Below are 20,331 nucleotides of genomic sequence, written 5' to 3'. Positions count from 1 at the left end.
GGAAATGAGGTGGAAGGAGTTCCGGATGCAATTTCCAACATTTATCTTTTGTATGTTTTAGTTTCTTGTAGTACTCACACACAACTTCCATTTTTCCTAAACCACTTGAATTGCCTATAGTCAGCTTCGGTTTCAGCCCCATATTGGCAAAATGTTCACTTGGGATGGTCCCTTGAACCTGGACCAACCTCCTGCTCTCTTCACTACTCACCATGGCATAGGCCTGAGACAATGATACATTATCCTTGGGCTAAGATATTCTGTCCGGTGAGGTCAAACTTGGGATTCAGCCCTGTCAAGAATTCAAATACCTTGTTTCTCTCAACTAATTTCCTGTAAGTTTTAGCATCATTAGTACTTTCCCAGACAACAGTTTCCATTAGGTCTATCTCTTTCCACAGAGATTTTAGCATTGAGAAGTAAACGGCTAAAGGTCTCTCCCCCTACCTTAAATTATTCACACCACTCCTTAACTTATATGCCCTGACCACATTCAGTTTTTGTGAATAAGTTTCAGCCACACTATCCCATATTTCCTTGGCTGAATTCATCCATAAATAATGTTGACTGATTTGTGGTTGCATTGAGTTCATTAATCATCCAGTGACAGTATAATTCTCTTGCATCCATTTTTCATAAGATGGGTCATCTTCCGGAGGAGCTTTCTTGCTCCTGGAGATATACCCCCACTTGCCTCTGTTGTAAACATGAATTTTTACCGACTATGACCATGCTAGATAGTTGGTTCCATCCAGCTTGACTGTGGTCACAGCCAAGAGAGAGTCAACGGGAGCTCTTGGAACCTGTCTGGATTCAGCCCCACACTTGTTTTCAACTCCCGAGTTATCCATCTTCCTCAAACAACTCCAACAAAACTTCAAACAGCTTCAAGTGACAAGCAAGGAAGACAGGAAAAATAGACAGCAAGTACCAACCTCTGTGAAGTCAAATCTACCAGCTGCATCTCACCCAGAACACGAGAGAAATCAGAAAACAGCAGCCGCTCCTTGTAGGCTTTACAGAACACCACAAGACTTGAGTCGATCTTCAAGAAAAAGAGAAAGGACCCCTTCAATCACTGAGAGCCAAGGTGAAGCTCCCTATGGGGCCCGCAAACAGAATTCTCCAGTTGATTAGGTTTTTGGGCAAAAAACTCCAGGGACTGTCAGAATGATGACCAAGACAGCATCCTTTTCTCCAAAAATCCACTAACAACTTGGCTGAAAAATTTCTTCAATCACTCGTTCGGTTCAGCTCTCCATACACGCTATGTATGGGAAAAAAAGAGATAAAAAGAAAGAAGGAGAGCCCACTCTGATACCAAGAAGAAAAACAGTCCTAAGGAATGAAATGACTGATTTAAAAGTTGTGAAAAGATGTTAGATATCAGCAGAAAAGAGAAAAGGAGAGGAGAGAAGAAGTTGGCGGCAAATAGGGTTTAGAGAGAAGACTGTCGAATCTTTTCTCTCTTCCCTAATCCTTTTCATTAAAACATAATTTACAAGTTTTGATATTTACAGAGAGGCCCTTAATTGGGCGATTAACTTAATTAAGCATAACATAAAATAGGTCCATTAGTAATTAGTTAGAAGGCCCATTAACAACATAAACAAATAAAAGCATCCTATGGGCCGTTCGGCCCATTCTCTCTACAAGAGTGAATTGAGGATGCCCTCTCTACTTGATACATGTTGGTTATTCTATAACTGTACATAATTTTGACCCAAAGACAAGTAACCACCTCATTGTTGTTTTGAAAAAATACTCCCATCAGAGGGGAATTCATCCATTACACCAGTAGGAAGAGTCTGTAAAGAATTAGCATATTAACCCAATTGATAAGGAAGGACGAATCCTGAATAGAACCTAACTCTGTGGGCTAGCAGCTTTAGGGATCATTGGAAGAGCATTGTATTTGATGTCTCTTAGTATTTGTTGGAGTTCCTTTTGATGTACAGATTCAGGGGAAATGTGGTTAAATATGATATAGAATATATACTACACTTTATTGAATATGTATTTTGAGGGAATCTCTCTCCTCTTAGCATGAAATTAGTCCAATTCAATTGCTATTGTTCATTTTCATTAAATTAGAGGTGGAATGTTGAAATGAATGCATTTACCAAGCAAATCTGGAATCCTTAGAGGTGGTAACATCAATATGAAGTCCTTTTAGGAGAATTAAAAAAGTATTGTGGCATTTAATTTCACTCCACAGCTTGATCCAAAGCCAGCGTTTCTTTGAAACTAAATAAATACCAAATTTTATGACATTTAACAATTTAATGTAATTGCTAACCTTTACTTCTAAGGAAAGGCCAAATTTTTAATTCCCAGTGAATTGTCAAGGATAAGGACTGCTGCAAATGTATACTTTCGTTTGCTAGTTTGGATTGGAAAGGCCCAAGGAACTTGTCATGTTCACTCACTAAAGTCTGAGACCAATTGGCCATGACTATGACTTTTAAGGGTTGACTAACAGATCAAATATATATATGCCAAATTACATACCATTTTCATAGCACTTGATAAATAAATGATGGATAGGCACTGGACAGAAAGGAATGGCAAAACAAGATTCATGTAGCCAACCCCATTATAGTTGGGACTTAGGACAATGTGTAAATGATAATGATGATAATTCATAGCACTTGATACATAGTAATGCAGTATATTTTTCTAGTTTTCATTCATTTTGTTCACTTGCCAAAGGAAACTATATATTTTGTCATTGTTTACTTACCAATTAAGGAAATTTGAAGTTATCCTGAGGCTAATATATTGCCTAACCTCTAAATCTTTAGAGTGAATGGTATTTCACAATCTCCACAGCTCTATGTGCCTGTGGATATACATGCATGCGCTGAGTGTACACATGTCTGTTCCCTTTGATATTCAGGCTCTTCTTTTAACATGTCCTACCTACAAATGAATCTACAATTTTCAGCTACTTCTTGTATGTCACAATGGCCCAAAAGATGGATAAATAAGATAATTCTAACATTATTAACAAAATATCCTTTTGCTGAAATAAATGGTCAGACCACATAAATGGTGCAACATAAGGGGAAAGAATGAAACAACCTAGGACAGGTGGTATTCTAAAATTTAGTCATGGACAATTAAATGGTAGAATGAAGAATTTTAAAAGGGAAAGTAGGTTTACAAGTGCTTTTTTAACAGTGGAGAGCTTTTGAAGTGCTAATGGAATTCAAAGGACTACGTAAAGGAACAGAAAATGGATAAAATTGAGGTAGCATGAGGGGGATAAGTGGGGAAGACCAATTAGGAATTAAATAAAGGGGAGTAGAGTTGGGGAAACAAGAGATAGGATTGGGGTTGAAGAAACTATCTTTTGGATGTCTAGAAGGGACTTGTTCTGTTGGTTTCTGTTTCTCATAGGCTTTTTAACTGTTTAAGAGTTATGGAGTTTCTTCTGGATGTACTCTTTAAGGTTTTCTTGGATGTGGACAACAATAATGTGAGAAACACAACAACAAATTTATTTGCTATTATTCAATCCAAAGGTCTAGAGATCTTTTTTATTGTTTTTTTGAGAAAGTGTAAAGTATTTAATTATAGCATCAAGCATATACACATGAACCTTTCTCAACAGGACACTGAGCATAGGACCTGTACATTCCTTCTATTCTCAAGATACATAAAGTGTACTATAATCAAAATATACATTGTATTATCCTTGAAGCATTCGTCGAGAAGCAGCCGAAGATACTATTTTCCCCATAGATTCTTCACCACTGTTTCCTCTGTTTCTTAAGGCTGCATTTGGAATCGGAGTAAAATGTCATCGGTGTAAAAGTACACTGATGACTTTTTACACAGAACCGTGAGGAAGTGACCATTTCACTTTGAAAAGCATGATATGAAAAGTGTGTAAAGTTTTACATCGATAATCGATGTAAAACTTTACGTTTGGTGAGGTTTTAAATCGACTCGTGACGTAAAACTCCACTCCATCCAAACACACGCAAAACTGAACCAGAGTGGAGTTTTACCTCAATCATGATTACACACTCCTTCCAAACGCCGACAAAATCGAACCAGTGTATATATTTACACCGATAATGTTTTACATCGGTTCCAAACACAGCCTAAGAGTGTTAAAAAATTCTTTTATTTCTTTCCATCCATGTAGTCCACTTGGTATACAACTTTTCCTTGTCTAACTCCATATGAAACCTTCCAGAGATCTTTCAATTAGCAATAAGAGTTCAGACACCAACAATAACTTGTAACAACACAAAAGCAAGAGAATAAAAGAGAGTAGAAGGGAAGAGAGAAAAGAATAGAACTCACCTAGTTTCTCTCTAGGGTTAAGAAGTAACATAAACCAATAATAGCAGAAAAGATTCTATGTTCTTTTATAGGAAAAGTTCTCAAATTCCATTAATCAACCATCAAATTTAGAGACAAAACAATATATTTAGATACCTTGAAATCCAAATCTAATTAACATGCAAATACACAATATGACCCTAAAAAGACTTAAATGACCATAATAGCCTACACATTTAAGAATTAATTTGAGTAATTTAATGACAATAAAAAGATGCCCTCTGCTACTAAAAAAGTAAAAGAGAAGTTTGGTTAGCTTGGTATGTGTCCATCATAGATGGAAAAGAATACAGTTGATGATAGTAAGCCTTATTAAAGACTAATAGTCTAGGTTAATTGCTGTTATTTTTTGTCTTTTCTTATGACCATGTTTTGACTTGTTGCAGATTAATGAACCTTTTGTAATTAATACCTCTTGTATTTTCTGCAGAAAGCTCTAAAGGCAATAAAAATTCCTAAGGTCACACATCTGTTTGTAAAAGTTGAATTAGAAAAATTGGTGTTCAACCTTCCTGCATGTTTCCAACAAATTCCACAATATTCCTCATCAGAATTTAGATTCAAGGTTCCTCACAGCCACAGGACCACATTCTGTGGGGTTATTATATGCTTTGTTTCAAACAGTAATGTGATACTAATGCCCAATTCATTAATGGGTCATCTCAATCGAACTCTATATCTCAAGCATATTAATGGTGCTAATTGCATTGAGATATGCCAGTACAGAATTCCCTTGACAGGCAGCTACTTTCATGTTGGTATATATATGGATGAATTTCTGTTTTCAGAAACTTCTGCAGCTGGAAGCAACTTGGTCCTTTCCTCGGAATTTAATGATCTTATTTGTGGAGCATGGATTTATCCAGTTTCTGCAGAAGAGAAGCACTCGGTTGGCCAACTGGCTTGCAAATTGGTTGAAAGTTTCAGGGAATATGAATCACTGGTTAGGCATTATGTTCCATGGAAAGAGTTGGAGACACAGAAATTGGAGAAAGAATTCAGAAAGATGGTGATTGATATGGACTTTAATGGTATCCATGCTCTTGGAATCTCAAACTTCTTCATTCAACGAACTTACATAATCACGGGTGTTGCAATCTCTGTAAGTATACTTTACATATTGTGCAATTGTTATGGTGAAACTGTGAAACACTTGTATTTATCTTAAAAGTACATATATGTATAAAAGATCAAGATATTCACAAGTCATAACCGTGACCTTGTGGTGTGCATCCAGTACACCTAAGACAAAAGGCCAATTGTCGAAAAGAATCCCTCATATTATACTTACTGAATACTATTTAACACCGGGGTCCAATCCAAGACCCAAATCAGCCAATAATTGGACAAATGGATTCTCAAATTCTTCAAAAAAAGTATATATTATCTCCTTCTAAATGCTTTAGCATAGTGCATAGGAATCATGTTTTGGAGGTAAAGATTCCTACATCTCAGACAGATGAGACAATGAGTGAAAGACTTAACATATTGGAGAATACATCTTAATATGCATCAAAAAAGATAACAAGAAGCCGCAAGCCAGAGGTCTCAGAACAGTGGAGGAAAAGATGTTCCATGGATTCCTCCAAACCTTGCACGTAAAAGCATCTATTTGGGATCTAAAGGCCTTAGGGTTAAAATGGTGCACTATGAGCACCTTTCTGAGGAAAACCATGTGAAGTGATTTAAAAGGCACACCTGAGGCCCGCCTAGGCGCATGGGGGAGGTGCATTTTAAGGTATGCACCTTACCTAGCCCCCAGGCACATACTTGGTGGGCCTTGGCATGTGCTGGCTGCACTTTGTGCTGCAGCCAGGCATGCACCGTTTGAAAATTTGTGCATTTTTTATTTATTCTGTTTTTATGCCTACAGATGGGCTGAGGGCTCCCAGACCCCCAACCAAGCCCCTCATACCTTGGACACAAAATGCCCCTTGCACTTTTTTGTGCCTTGTGCTTTTAAAACACCGAGGTTTCTTCCCTAAAAGGAAAGTACCACCCTTATGCTTCCTTAAAAAAATGCTTTTTCAACCCAAACACGTTAGACCAATCCTGATATTTAGATTTGGTTAGGCTTGTGATATAGGATGGGGTAGGGGTCCTACTAATTTAGGATCTGGTGGTGGGCTTTGAGTGTTGAATAAGAGGCTGTGGGTGATTGGAGATGAAGGATGTGGATGGAGAAGTGCGGTGACAAGTGATGGTTCTAACCATTACAAGTGCTGTGACAAGTGACAAATGATATTTGTGACCCTCTAGTGGATTGAAACCAAGAGGGAAAGTGATGATTAGTTCAGATCAGTACTGTGAAGTGAAAAGATTTCTTGTGATTCAGTGATGGGATTAATTCTGTGATGAGACTAAGGTTGTGAAGTGACTTTCAATGACATAATATGTGTGCTTGTGAACTGTGAATGTGATCAGGTTGGTGAGATTTAGTTGTTCATTTTTTATTGTGAGAAGAGTGAGATACAATGGAGATAAAATCAAATATTATGGGCCCCACAACCTTTATGTTGATTACCATTAAGTTAAATGGCAGCGTAAACTATGTTGTTTGGGCAAAATCAGTAGAGGTTTTACTTACAAAGTTGGAAGGCAGTGCAAACTTTGTTGTTTGGGCCAAATCAGTAGAGGTTTTACTTACAAAGTTGGAAAATTAAAGTATCTCACTGACAAGAAATCCGGGACTGATAATTCCAAGTATTTGAGAAGATGCACAGATTAAAACATGGCTGTGGATCTCTATGGAGGCAAATATCAGCAGTACTCTGATTAGTCTAATATTTCTTGATAGTTCAAAGCATATCTGGGAACAGGTAAAAGGTAAAGAGGATGTACTTGGGGAGTAATAATATTACTAGAATATTACCAGTTATTTTAATCAATTTTCAACTTGCAATAGGGAGATAAGTTTCTTGATTATTACTCAGATGTGATGAGCATTTGTGAGGAGCTTAATATATACCATCCTGTTATCAGTGATGCAACTATTATGGAAAAACAGAAGGAATTGTATGTAGCTAAATTTCTTTCAGGAATCAAACCTGAATACGAATCAGTAAGAGCTCAGATTTTGGGCAGTTCAGAGATACCTGACACGGATGGCGTATTTTCCTGGCTACAGAGGGACAAACTATCTAAATCTACAACCCAGACATCTGATCGAGCAACATTGGTTGTATCTGAAACTAATGGATATGGGGTTGTGGTATGTTGAGGGCCCGGGAATAGGATCTCGTCACGGGTCGGTCCACGGGGAAAACCCCCTGTTTTCCCTTGTTCCTTCCTGCTCGTAATGAACCTATCTTGGCGCCTTTGGTGATTTGTCCAAGAGATCACCAACTCTCCTAACTCACTCTTGACTGAATAATTTGATATCTCATTCAATAATGGGGTCTCCTTAAATAGGAGATTACAAGAGTCCTAATCAAGGGGAGTCTCCTTGCTGAATAGGGAGACTTCTAGTTCTATCTTGCTAAGGATAAGATAAGCTAATCCTAATATGATAAGCTACTAACAAGATAAGATAAGCTAAGCTAATCCTAATCTGATAAGCTATTAACAAGATAAGATAAGAGATAAGAACAATAAGATAAGAACAAGCAAAATGAGCTAATCTAATCTAGATAAGGCTGCTGTTGCCGAACTGGGTAGGATGAGCATCACTGAATCCTTGCTGCTGTTGGCAATGGGCCCGGGGCCTGTTGCTGCCGGCGGCGATGGTACGTCTTCCCGAGGAAGGTGTCCATAACATTACTCCCCTCCTGGACTACGAGCTTGTCCTCAAGCTCGAAAGCTAGATATGTGGCTTGGAACTCTGCCAATGGGATCCAGGTGGCTTCTGTTGGTGGTAGATCACACCATTCCACCAAGACTTCAAGGATTCCACGATTGAAACGAGAGCGGGTGACAGTTTTAGGCTGGGGGACCAGTTTGCCATCTTTCAAGGGTGGCAGGGAGGGAACTTGGTCCGGGGGAACACCCGTAAATGGTTTCAGCAAGGAGATGTGGAAGACATCATGAATTCGGCTAGTCTCTGGCAATTCCAGCTGGTAGGCCACACTGCCAATCCGTCGCAGAACCTTGTAGGGCCCATAGAACTTAGGGGCCAGCTTCGGGGCAGCCTTGTGGCGCAAGGAGCGCTGCCGGTAGGGCTGGAGCTTCAACCAAACAAATTGTCCTGGATCGAACGACAGTTCTCGGTGGTGCTTATCATAGTGGAGCTTCATGCGGAGCTGGGCCTGCTGTAAGCGAATGCGGACGTCGGCGAGGAGGGCGTCGCGGTCTTGTAAGGAGTGATCGACTGCGTCCAAGTGAGTATATCCGGGCTCGTAGGACATCAAGTGGGGAGGATCCCTGCCGTAAATGACGTGAAAGGGAGTCATGTCGAGGGAGGAATGGTAGGCTGTGTTGTAGCAGTACTTGGCCCAAGGAAGCCACTCCAACCACCGTCGAGGTTGATCGCCTACGAAACAGTGGAGATACATCTCGATAGTGCGGTTAACCACTTCCGTCTGACCGTCGTTTTGTGGCCGGTAAGCTGATGAGTAGGCCAGGGTGGTGCCGTGTAGTCGAAATAACTCTTTCCAGAAGGCACTAGTGAAGACCAGGTCTCTATCGCTGACAATGGATTCTGGCAACCCATGTAAGCGAAAGATATGTGTAAAGAAGGCTAGGGCAACCGAAGTGGCACTGTACGGGTGTGATAGAGGAATGAAGTGCACGTATTTAGAGAAGTGGTCGACTACCACAAAGAGAACTGATTTGCCCCCTACCTTGGGAAGTCCCTCAATGAAGTCCATGGAGATGTCGGCCCAGATCTGTGATGGGATGGAAAGGGGCTGAAGGAGGCCTGCCGGGTGTAGGTTTTCCCATTTGTGCTGTTGGCATGTGGAGCAATTCTGGACAAAATCTCGAATAGAAGTCTTCATACCTCGCCAATGGAAATTAGTCCGAACGCGGTGTAGTGTTTTTTGAATGCCTTCATGGGTGGAGTTATGGATGCTGGTGATGATGGTGGGAATCAACGGGCAGTCTGCTGGAAGATGGACTCGTCCCTTATACAGTACCAACCCGTCGTGAAGTGACCAATCGGGGTCGGCCGTGCCGGTCTGGATCTTCTGCAGTAAGAGTGACCATTCCGGGGACTGTGGTGCTGCCTTCTTAATGTCGTCAAATTGAGAGATCCGAGGTTGGGAAATGCTACATAGAACCATCGCGTCTTCTTCTAGCCTAGACAAGGCATTAGCTGCACGAGAGGATCCCGCCTTATATTCCACTCGGAAGTCAAACCCGAGCAGTTTGCTAACCCAATGCTGCTGAGGGGAAGTGGTGAGACGCTTCTCTAACAGGTATTTGAGGCTGTAATGATCAGTTTTGACGATGAACGACGTCCCCACAAATATGGCCTCCAGTGCTGGATGGCTCGGGCAAGGTCGATTAGTTCACGCTCATAGGTTGGAAGCTTCAGATGCCGGTCGGCCAATCTGCGGCTGAAGAAAGCGATCGGGTGCCCTTGCTGCTGTAGTACAGTCCCGATACCCACTCCGGAAGCATCGCACTCGACTGTAAATTCGAGGGCGAAATTAGGTAATTGCAGGACAGGGGTTGAAGACAGTGCATTTTGCAGTGACAAAAAAGCTTCATCAGCTGCGTCGTCCCACCAGAAGGAGTTTCTCTTCAACAGGTTGGTTAACGGGGCTGCCAACACTCCATAGTTCTGTACAAATTTGTGGTAGTAACCCGTTAAACTGAGGAACCCGCGTAAGGCCTTGGCGGATTGAGGTTTGGGCCATTCTGTTATAGCCTGAATCTTGGAACTATCAACTGTGACACCCTGCCCATGGATGATGTGGCCGAGGTAAAGAACCTGTCGTTCCCCGAAGGAGCACTTGGACCGTTTCAGGAATAAGCTGTGTTGGTGTAGGAGTACGAAAACGGTCCTCAGATGGTGGACATGCTCTACCCATGATTTGCTGTAAACGAGGATATCATCAAAGAAACTAAAACAAATTTGCGCATATGGGGCTGGAATACCTCGTTCATTAGTGCCTGAAATGTAGATGGTGCATTGGAGAGTCCGAATGGCATGACTAAAAATTCGAAGTGGCCATGGTGGGTGTGAAAAGCAGTCTTCTTCACGTCACCGGGAGCCATGCGAACTTGGAAATATCCGGACCTGGGTCCAACTTAGAGAAATACTGGGCACCATGCAACTCGTCCAGCAGTTCGTCCACAACGGGAATAGGGAACTTATCTTTGATCGTCCGGTCATTGAGTTCTCTATAGTCAACACAGAACCTCCATGTTCCATCCTGCTTCGCCACCAACAGAACCGGCGAAGAGAAGGAGGAGTGACTTTTGCGTATGATCCCTTGGTTCAGCATCGCTGTACATTGTTTTTCTATCTCATCCTTCTGCAAGTGAGGGTAGAGATAAGGCCTGACAACGACTGGTGCTGAACCCGCCACCAAAGGAATACGATGGTCGCAAGCTCGGGAAGGGGGAAGGCCCTTCGGTTCCTGGAACAGATCTGAAAACTCGGCGAGAAGTTTTTCCATGGCTGCCGGTTCTGTTTGGAGTGCATGAACCTGCGGTGTCTTTTCTTTAACCCTGCAACTGTGCCATGAAACTTGCTTGCCATTCAGGTGGAAGGTCATGGTGAGTGCGCTGAAGTCCCACAAAATCGGGCCTAGGGTAATTAACCATTTGACCCCGAGAACAATATCGAACCCATCCAATGAGAGTACAAATAAATCAACAAGAATTAGTTCAGAATTGACCTGTACTGGGACGTCCTTACAAATCCCTGGACTGTGAACTTTTTCACCATTTGCGATGGCTACCTGTAGTCGTGGCTGGAGTTCCATTGGTAGTTTTAACTATAGGGCTGCATGTTCACTTATGAAGTTGTGTGTGCTCCCTGAATCGACGAGAATGCGCACCGGCTGACCTGCGATCTGTGCCTGTAACTGCATGGTCTGAGAGGTTTTAATACCGGTGATCGCATGGAGAAAGATCTCTGGTTCGAATGTGACGGGTTCCCCTTCCTCCTCCTCTTGCTCATCTATGAGAAGGCAAAAAAGCCTCTTGCATCTATGTCCTGCCGAGTAGAGGTCATCACAGTTGAAACATTGACCTCTCGCTCGGCTCTCTGCCATTTCTGCCCTGGTCAAGCGCTTGATGGGAGGAGTGACCATGTTACTGCCTGTACTTGTCACTGCTCTAGAGGTGGTGGTCGTGGGAGGCTTCATTTCCCGGCTGGTAGCAGAAGAGGGGGTCGTTGCTGCTGGTCTTGGGGGCACCCACGAGTTCGGTGGACGACCCACATTAAAAATTCCGCGGCTGAGCTGCAGCTTGCGCTCAAATGCGCGGGCTAAGTTCATGGCTGTGACCAAATTTGGGGGATTCTGCATCTCGACATCCACTCGCAGGGGTTCTGCTAACCCTGCTGTGAACATATCTACTTGCTGGTCTGGTCGCACGGAGGATGCCCTCGCGAGGAGGGTTTGGAACTGTCGCTGGTATTCAGCAACTGTTCCGGTCTGTTTAAGGTTAATTAGCTCGCCCAGTGGGTTGCTGGTCAATGGGGGTCCGAACCGAAGAAGGCAATAGGATTTAAACTGGGGCCAACTGAGCCCGGGTTCTTCTTGCTCTAACCGATAAAACCAAAGCTGTGCTTCTTCTGTTAAATGAAAGGCGGCTAGGCTTACCTTGTCCTGGTCATTTGTCCGTTGATTTCGGAAGAACTGCTCGCAGCGATACAGCCAGCCTAGGGGTCTCTGTTGCCGTTGTACGATGGGAACTCCAGCCTTCTGTACTTGGGGATGATGGCTGCTCCATGGCCGACGGACTGCTGTTCGCCGGAAGACTCCGGCAGATCTGGCTGGTGGTCGTTAGCTGCTGTCCCTCCGTCAGAGTTCCTTTCCCTGCTGGAAAGAAACATCTCCATTAGTCGCCGCAGTTCTCGCACTTCACCTTTGATCTCACGAACTTCGGAGTTGGTCTCCACGAGTTGGTGCTCGAGGTCGTGGACCCTGGAAGGTAGCTGCTCCAGATCTCCCATGACGCCTTGCTCTGATACCAAGTTGTTGAGGGCCCGGGAATAGGAACTCGTCACGGGTCGGTCCACGGGGAAAACCCCCTGTTTTCCCTTGTTCCTTCCTGCTTGTGATGAACCTATCTTGGCGCCTTTGGTGATTTGTCCAAGAGATCACCAACTCTCTTAACTCACTCTTGACTGAATAATTTGATATCTCATTCAATAATGGGGTCTCCTTAAATAGGAGATTACAAGAGTCCTAATCAAGGGGAGTCTCCTTGCTGAATAGGGAGACTTCCAGTTCTATCTTGCTAAGGATAAGATAAGCTAATCCTAATCTGATAAGCTACTAACAAGATAAGATAAGCTAAGCTAATCCTAATCTGATAAGCTATTAACAAGATAAGATAAGAGATAAGAACAATAAGATAAGAACAAGCAAAATGAGCTAATCTAATCTAGATAAGGCTGCTGTTGCCGAACTGGGTAGGATGAGCATCACTGAATCCTTGCTGCTGCTGGCGGTGGGCCCGGGGCCTGTTGCTGCCGGCGGCGATGGTACGTCTTCCCGAGGAAGGCGTCCATAACATGGTACTTATGGAGGAGGGCATGGCAGTGGTGGTCGTTGTTCTCCTAGACTTCCAAGTGGTAGAGTGATAAACTGATAATGGTATTTGGGGTGGTTGTGGATGGGTTGGAAGGACATACAATCGGCTATTGTAGAGATATATATGGGTTTGGTTCTGCTCACACTGTCATCGTTAGAGACATACTATGAAGTATTGTTGACAGTTGAAGAAACTAGAAAGTAATGTTAACCAGGTCACCTGTCCAGAAGATGTATCACTATCCCAACCGCATACGGTAACTACAAATAATCAACCAGAAGGGGAGATGACGACTATTTCTAAGGAAGAGTAGTATAATCGAATGGTTGCAGCCTCATATTCCTCCACTACTACTCTTGCCCAAACATCAGGTATTGGCTCCACTTGTCTTCTCTCTACCTTATTATCTCCATGGGTCATTGATTCAGGAGCTATTGATCGCATGTCAAGTACTTAATCCACTTTTTCTTAATTAACTCCTTTGTCTTCTTCAGCCCAACATGTTACTCTTGCTAATAGATATAAATCTCCAGTATCTGGAATAGGACATGTGAACCCAACATCCCAACTATCTTTATCATTTGTTCTTTATGTTCCTCACTTTACTTTCAATCTTATGTTTGTGAGTAAGCTTACAAAATACTAAATTGTTTGGTTACAAAATCAGAATAGTCCTCTCTTCTCTTCTCTTCTTTCTTCCTTTCTATTTCAGTCTAGATTGTCTATGCTTCTGTAATACCATATTTTTGCACTTTCATATATTAGATAAAGGGTAACTAAATTAGATGTACTTAGATGATCTGGAAAGTTTTGCCAACTTGACAAGTGGCCAAGTAAGTCGGTTATGTAATCTTATAAATACCTTTGAGCAATGCATTTTTAATTAGTTTTTTGCCAAACTCTGTACCATTTCACATGGTATTAGAGCATGATCCTCTTCTCTATGCTTCTGCAAGTTTAATTTTCTCCTTCTGAGTTCGCTACAATGGTGACTGATACAGATCCAACTTCACCTTATTACCTCCATCCCTCAAACAATCCTTGAGCCATTCTTGTGTTGTGTCCTCTCAATGGAGAGAACTTTCTAACTTGGAAAAGAGCGATGAAGAATGCTCTGTGTGCCAAGAGAAAGTATTGGTTTGTTGATGGTATGGTAGCACAACCAGCTAGGGCTTCAACGAAGGAGCAAGCATGGATAAAGTGTAACTCCATGGTAATTGCGTGGTTCTTCAATTCGTTTGCAAAGGAGTTGCATGATAGTGTAGCCTATCTAGATACAAGTTACAAAATCTGGAAAGATTTAGAAGAGCAATTTTCACAAGGGAGTGCACTGCGAATTCACCAACTTAATCCAAATCTTGTGTTGCTTAGACAAGGTAATCTCTTGGTGGTGACCTACTTTACAAAGTTGAAGGGCCATTGGGACAAGTTGAGTGTTCTCAATCCAGTGCCATATTGTACCTATGGTGCAATATGGCACCATAGGTACAAAGGTTCAATTTGGAAGCCAAGTTGGTGAAGTCCAAAGGTTCAATTTGGAAGCCAAGTTGGTGAAGTTGGGGTGGAAAAGAGAAAAAGGAAGGCTGTAGAGGATGTGGGGAGAGATAGTAAGAAGGATTTGGTTTATAAAGAGGGAATCAACTCTGGTTTGGAAGGGGAAGAGAGGGAAGTAGAGGAGCGAAGTTGCTCTTCAGAGGATCAACAGGGAGGGGAGAGAACGATAGGAGGGGTAAGAAGGCAAAGGGATCAAAGGGCTTTGGAAGGGGCAGCTAAGGGTGATGTAGACATAAATGCTTTAGTAGAAAAGGAGGTGTCAGTGGGGAAGTCGCTGAGTTTATTTTTCTGGGGAGGGGAAGATTTTGCAAGGAAGGCTTTTGAACAATTCGAGAAAGCCAGAAGAGAAGAGAAGAGCAAGAAAGTGGTAGACCATTGGAAGAACAGTAACTGAGTTGAAGAAGGGGGGGGGAGGACGAGTTTCCGTGGGAGGATTTATGAGAAGTTGGGCCCTAGTCTAGTATAAAGGTTAGGCAGGATCTTCAGGTTGAGGATTCTGAGTTGGAATGTTAGGGGTCTAAGAGAGGAGCAAAAGAGAAGTGGTCAGGAATGTGATATGATGTTTTTAATCCTGAGATTGTACTTCTTTAGGAAACAAAGTTAGAGACTTTTAGCATGATTATGGAGGAAGAGATTTGGGGGAAAGGGAGCGGAGAATGGCTGAATTTGGATTCTGAGGGGCTGTCAGGGGGGTTATTATTTTGTGGGATCTGGGTGTCTACAAGAAAATAGGGGAAAATGTGGGCAGGTTCTCAGTCTTAGTGTGCCTAGAGGAGACGAATGGGGATTGGAGATGGGGGTGATAAGTGTGTATGGGTTGAACATAGAAGGGGAGAGAGCTAACTTTTGGGCTGAATTAAGAAGCTTGAGGAGGATGTGGGAGGGCCCTTGGTGCATTGGAGGGGATTTTAATGTGGTTAGGAGGGGAGAGATGAAGGGGGAAGGGACAGAAGGCTAGGTGTAGGGATGAGAAGGTTTGGCGGTTCTATTACTGGGTGTGGCTTCATCTATCCACCACTGCTTAGGGGCAGATTCACCTGGTAGAATGGACAAGTCCTGGCAAATCCCAGAAGATTAGACAGAAAGATTAGTTTGGAGCTGCATTCCTTTTGTCGTGTGCTTGAAGACAAATCCAAAAAGATAGAGGTGCTGGTGGCATCAGTAGGTCATCATGTCTTGGAGTGGGTTCTACTGCTACCTGAGTTTGAAAAAAATATGACAGATTTGGGGGCAAATTTTTGGAATGTACTGGAGATCTAGAATTGTAACAGTCTTTAATTTTGTCTTGTTGTTTCAGTCGAGGTGCCATCTTGTTACCTCTTTTTGTAATCCTTTTATTTTAATAAAACTTTTTTATTACTCTTCAAAAAAAAGACACTTGCAAGAAAAGGGGTTCATTTGAATTGATCATAACTTTTATTGTTTACACCCAAAAAACAAAAGAAACTAATACAAGAGAGATTAGAAAAATGCCCTTATTTGGGTGCCCAAATCTAAAAAGAGGGTAAAGACAAAAAAATAAAAGTAAAACCCCTCACAATACAATGTATTCTCAACACTCCCCCTCAAGCTGAGCATAGATATCTATCACGCCCAACTTGCCTAAATTACTGTCAAACTTTGGTTTGTGAACTCCCTTGGTACCAGAGGATGCTACACATTAAGTTCATTACAGAGGTTCCTCATGCTTGCATAATATTCTTCTAGGCTTTGATTACCCTGCTTCAGGTTAAAGTACTCTTGGTAAAGTTGATACACTCAAGTGGTATTATCTTGGCCAGAATATAATTTCTTAGCATGGTCCCAAATTTCCTTAGCTGTATCAAGGAACATAAAATTTACACTAATTTTAGGCTCCATGCTATTCCACAACCAGGTCATAATCTGAGCATCCTCCTGTTCCCAATCACTAAACCCTAGAGAATTAGAAGAGGGTTTCTCCTTTCTCACATGCTTCACCTTTTTCTTGGCTCTTAAAAACACTTCTATAGATTTAGCCCATGGCACATAGTTCTCACCATTTAATTTGATAGAGGCCATTTGAACATTTAGGTAATCAGGGGGAACCATAACACTAGACTTGTGTTCAATACTATCTCCCATATCTGATTTTTTTTTTCCTTTTTTCTTTTTTTCTTCACTCACCTGTATACCACACCACAAAACCCTAATTCACTTTCAGCACCACAAACTCCTTCAAATGCACATCACCCACCTAGTACTTGATCTGCAGCCAATCAGCCATCAAATCGAACACTTGTACTGCACACTACAAACCAGACCTGTACTCGACTGAACACTGCACCACCCGAACCTGCTCTCTTCGTACTATCAAATAGAGAGCTTCCTACCAATTGCCACAAACAGCCACCGCACCACAAACTAGAGGCATGAAGGCCTCCTAAAGAGAAAAGTGATCACTCCTTTGCAGCATTTCCCTTAATCTCCAAGGAATTCTTGAGAAATCTGCAAAACCCTAGAGAAATTGGCGATAAAAAAAATTGGGCAGATTTGAACTTGTTATAATTGCTCTGATACCATGTGAATAGATCGATTAGCCTTAGATTAGTTCTAGGTAAGAAGAAGAAGAAGAAAGGGTTCAGTCTAGGAGAAGAAAAGTCACTTCACCCAGCCGACCCACTTTGTATTTATACTCTATGTGTTGGATTACAAAAGACAATATTGTCCCTCATTAAGTATGGGACACACAACTTAAACTCAGACATAACAGACCATTCAACTTTAATTAGATAGACAAATGACTTAACTACCCTTGTACTGTCGATCCTAACACTGTCAATAACTTACTTTCTCAATTGTTTTTGTTTAATTAGTTTGCTAGGAGAAGTTGTTAGAGTAGTAGTTTATTTCTTATTTTCAAGTTGTAAGCACCAACCGCCTTATTAAGGGTATACTTGTCTTTGTACATGCTTTTTATTTTAGGTATAGAAGTTAATGAGAGGGGGTGGCCAGAATTGATTGTCTTCTCTAGTTTTCTTCTCTTCTCTCACAAATTCTCTCTTCCTTTCTTCTGTTTTTATATTTGTTTTATTTTTCTGTTGATTTCTATGTGACGCTTGTCATCAATCGAAGCAGACAGACACATGCACCATTTCCCCTAAGCAATAACAAAGCATTAGGTTCCTTCCACTTGATTCTCTTTGACATTTGGGGGCATTTCATACGCTTACTCATTTTGGTGCTAGGTTTTTTCTTACTACTGTTTTTTTTTTTTATGAATGTTTTTTCTTACTACTGTTGGTGACTACTTATGTTGACACCCTGCAACAAAGAGGTGTTGCAAAGTGTAAACACTATCACCTTTTAGAGGTGTGGCCTGGACCTTGTGTTTTCAAGCCCCTTGTCCCTCTCCTTCTGGGGGGAATGTGTACAGACTAGGGGTGCAAGTTGGGCAGGTTGGGGTGGGTTTAAGATCAACCCAGGCACAACCCTAAGAATTGGGCCCAAGGCCCGAGCCTCGCTCAAGACTTAGGTCAAGCCCAAACTATCCAACCTGGGCCCATCCCAAACTGAAATTTTATGCACTTGAGTTGGGATTGGGCCCAGGCCAGGCTTGGGTTGGTCAATCAGTCCCAATTAAATTTAGTTGTGTGTATATATGGTTTGTCAATCAAATGATGCATATATGTCCATACATAGGTAGATCAGGCTCGGGTTAGGATAAGGTAGGGCCGGGTTTGAACTATCTAAGGACTAGGCCTAGGCCCAGCCCGAAAAATAAAAAGGCCTGAATTTTTTGACCCAGGCCCAGCCTAAGGCCCTAAAATCCAAGGCTAGCCCTTGAATAATTGCAGGCTTGGTTGATCCAGGCTCTGATTGGGCCCGCCCAAGTTGCACCCTAAGTACAGATTGCAGCCTACCTCATTAACTATTTGCCATCCTCTTTGCTCTCTGGCAAGACACTATTTGAAGTTCTCTTTGATCGTCCATCTAATGACCAACATCTACATGGAAGCCTATGCTATGCTCAAGATTGCTCCAAACTCTACCATTTCAGATCATAATCAGTAAAATCGTCTGGCTATGACTGATTCTCATGTTGAAATATAGTGGAATATTGAATAGCCATCAATTTGCTAAGGTAGCAAGTAGTGTCAATCCATTTTCATTACTATGGTTTCTAATAGTAATTAATGTGGTACTAATACCAATTAACGAGGATGCCTGTGGGGTCTAGTATATATTAAAATCTGATTACTTGTGTATCGTTTTTTCTGATTGTTATATGCTTTCCCTCGGCTTTAGCCCCCCAAACAAAGAAAAGAGAACAAAGCTAGCAGAAATAACACTTTTTGCTATTGTCTAATCAATGAAAACAAGCTTCCAGCCTTGTTATTATATTTATATATTGCATGTTTCAATATAAAGCGCACTTATTCAAACAGGCCTAATTTGCAATAGCACAAGTTCAATCAAATTTGTTGTCATCTCTCTAATGCAGGTTGAATGGATTGGACCCTCGAAGTGGGTTAAGCGGCAGCAGCTTCTTTTTGAGGGTGTTAGCAAGTTCCAACATCTAGACCTAGAGTTGAGCCATGCATGCAGGGGTTTGGTTGAAAATCCTAGTGCCTTCCACTTTGAGGCATATGTTGCTATCTTGACACCCAAAAGATCAAAAAGCCACAAAGTTAAGGAGCTTAGATACTATGTTGATGGATCCTACCAGAACTACGACTTTTTGGAGAAGATAGTTTTGTCACATAAAACTGTATTTCCAACTATATGATTCTCTTATTGGAGTCTGGACTGGTACTGGGTAGTAGGGTAGTAGGGTTGGCATAGGGATGCCAGTTGGGTTGCCCAAATCAAATTTGTATTCTTTGGATGATTGACCAATTAAGCATGTATTTCTATCGCCTTGGACACTTTTTTTATCAATAAATTTGCCTTGATGCTTTCAGACAGTTTTAGAAAAATAAAAAAAAATTTTCAGCACATCATCATCATCATCATCATTCAACTTGCAGTAGATCACTTGCTCCTAACTCTTTTAATCCCTTCAACTTGCAGTAGATCACTTCTACTAACCTGTATATCTATTGACGTGATCAAATCACCTCAATCTACTTTCTCTCAATTTATCACTTGTTGGAGCTACTATAAGATTCCTTTGGATGACTTCACTTTTAACCTTATCCTTTGTAGTTTTACCACTTATCTAATTATTAACATCCAAATCCAGAATAGTCAGATTAAAAGTCTAATTGGGCATCAGGTTTTTAGAGTCCATTGACAACCCCAATGGAAATAATGGATATAGACAAAAGATAGAAAAATAATGTATGACAAAATTGATAAAAAAATAATAGATTGTTGATCAAATCAGCTTTTTTTTTTTTTTTGCAACAAAGTGATGTAGGTCGAAATATTGCTCAATAATTTGTTTATATGACAGGTCAATCAATCTTTTAGGTTCACTTACAAATTGGAAACATTGATATAACTTATAAGTGGGAAGATTCAAAGCTAGGTCTATATAGGTTATAAGGAGTGTCAATTGGACTGGATTTCATCCAATCCGATCCAGTCCAATGTGAGTCCATTATAAATGGACCAGGTCCAATCCAATCCAATGAATATTTTGGATCATTTTGGACCTGTCCGGTTCAATGTCTGGACTGTCCAATCTGTTCAAATTCATTTTGATTTAGATTGGTTTCAACACAAACTCGGTTCATTAACACCTATATTCTTATCTTCTATGAATGGACCAAATATTGACTTAATCCAACCCAATCCAATATAAAT

General features: G+C 41.5%; 1 protein-coding gene across 1 annotated transcript in view; it reads left to right on the top strand.

Moving 5' to 3' along the window:
- Positions 1-19,512, top strand: part of LOC104596328 (uncharacterized) — a 28,499-nt gene extending 8,987 nt beyond the window's left edge. The window contains exons 5-6 of the mRNA XM_010257412.3: positions 4,787-5,458; positions 19,025-19,512. Of these exons, the coding sequence (XP_010255714.1) occupies positions 4,787-5,458; positions 19,025-19,309 (957 nt within the window). The 3' untranslated portion in view covers positions 19,310-19,512. The remainder of the gene's footprint in view (positions 1-4,786; positions 5,459-19,024) is intronic.
- Positions 19,513-20,331: the final 819 nt, after the last annotated feature.

Source organism: Nelumbo nucifera, chromosome 1 (assembly GCF_055504915.1).
Source record: "Nelumbo nucifera cultivar China Antique chromosome 1, China Antique-T2T, whole genome shotgun sequence".
NCBI classification, from domain to species: domain Eukaryota; kingdom Viridiplantae; phylum Streptophyta; class Magnoliopsida; order Proteales; family Nelumbonaceae; genus Nelumbo; species Nelumbo nucifera.
Note: the sequence above shows the minus strand (reverse complement) of the source record. Positions and strands in the feature narration are given on the sequence as shown.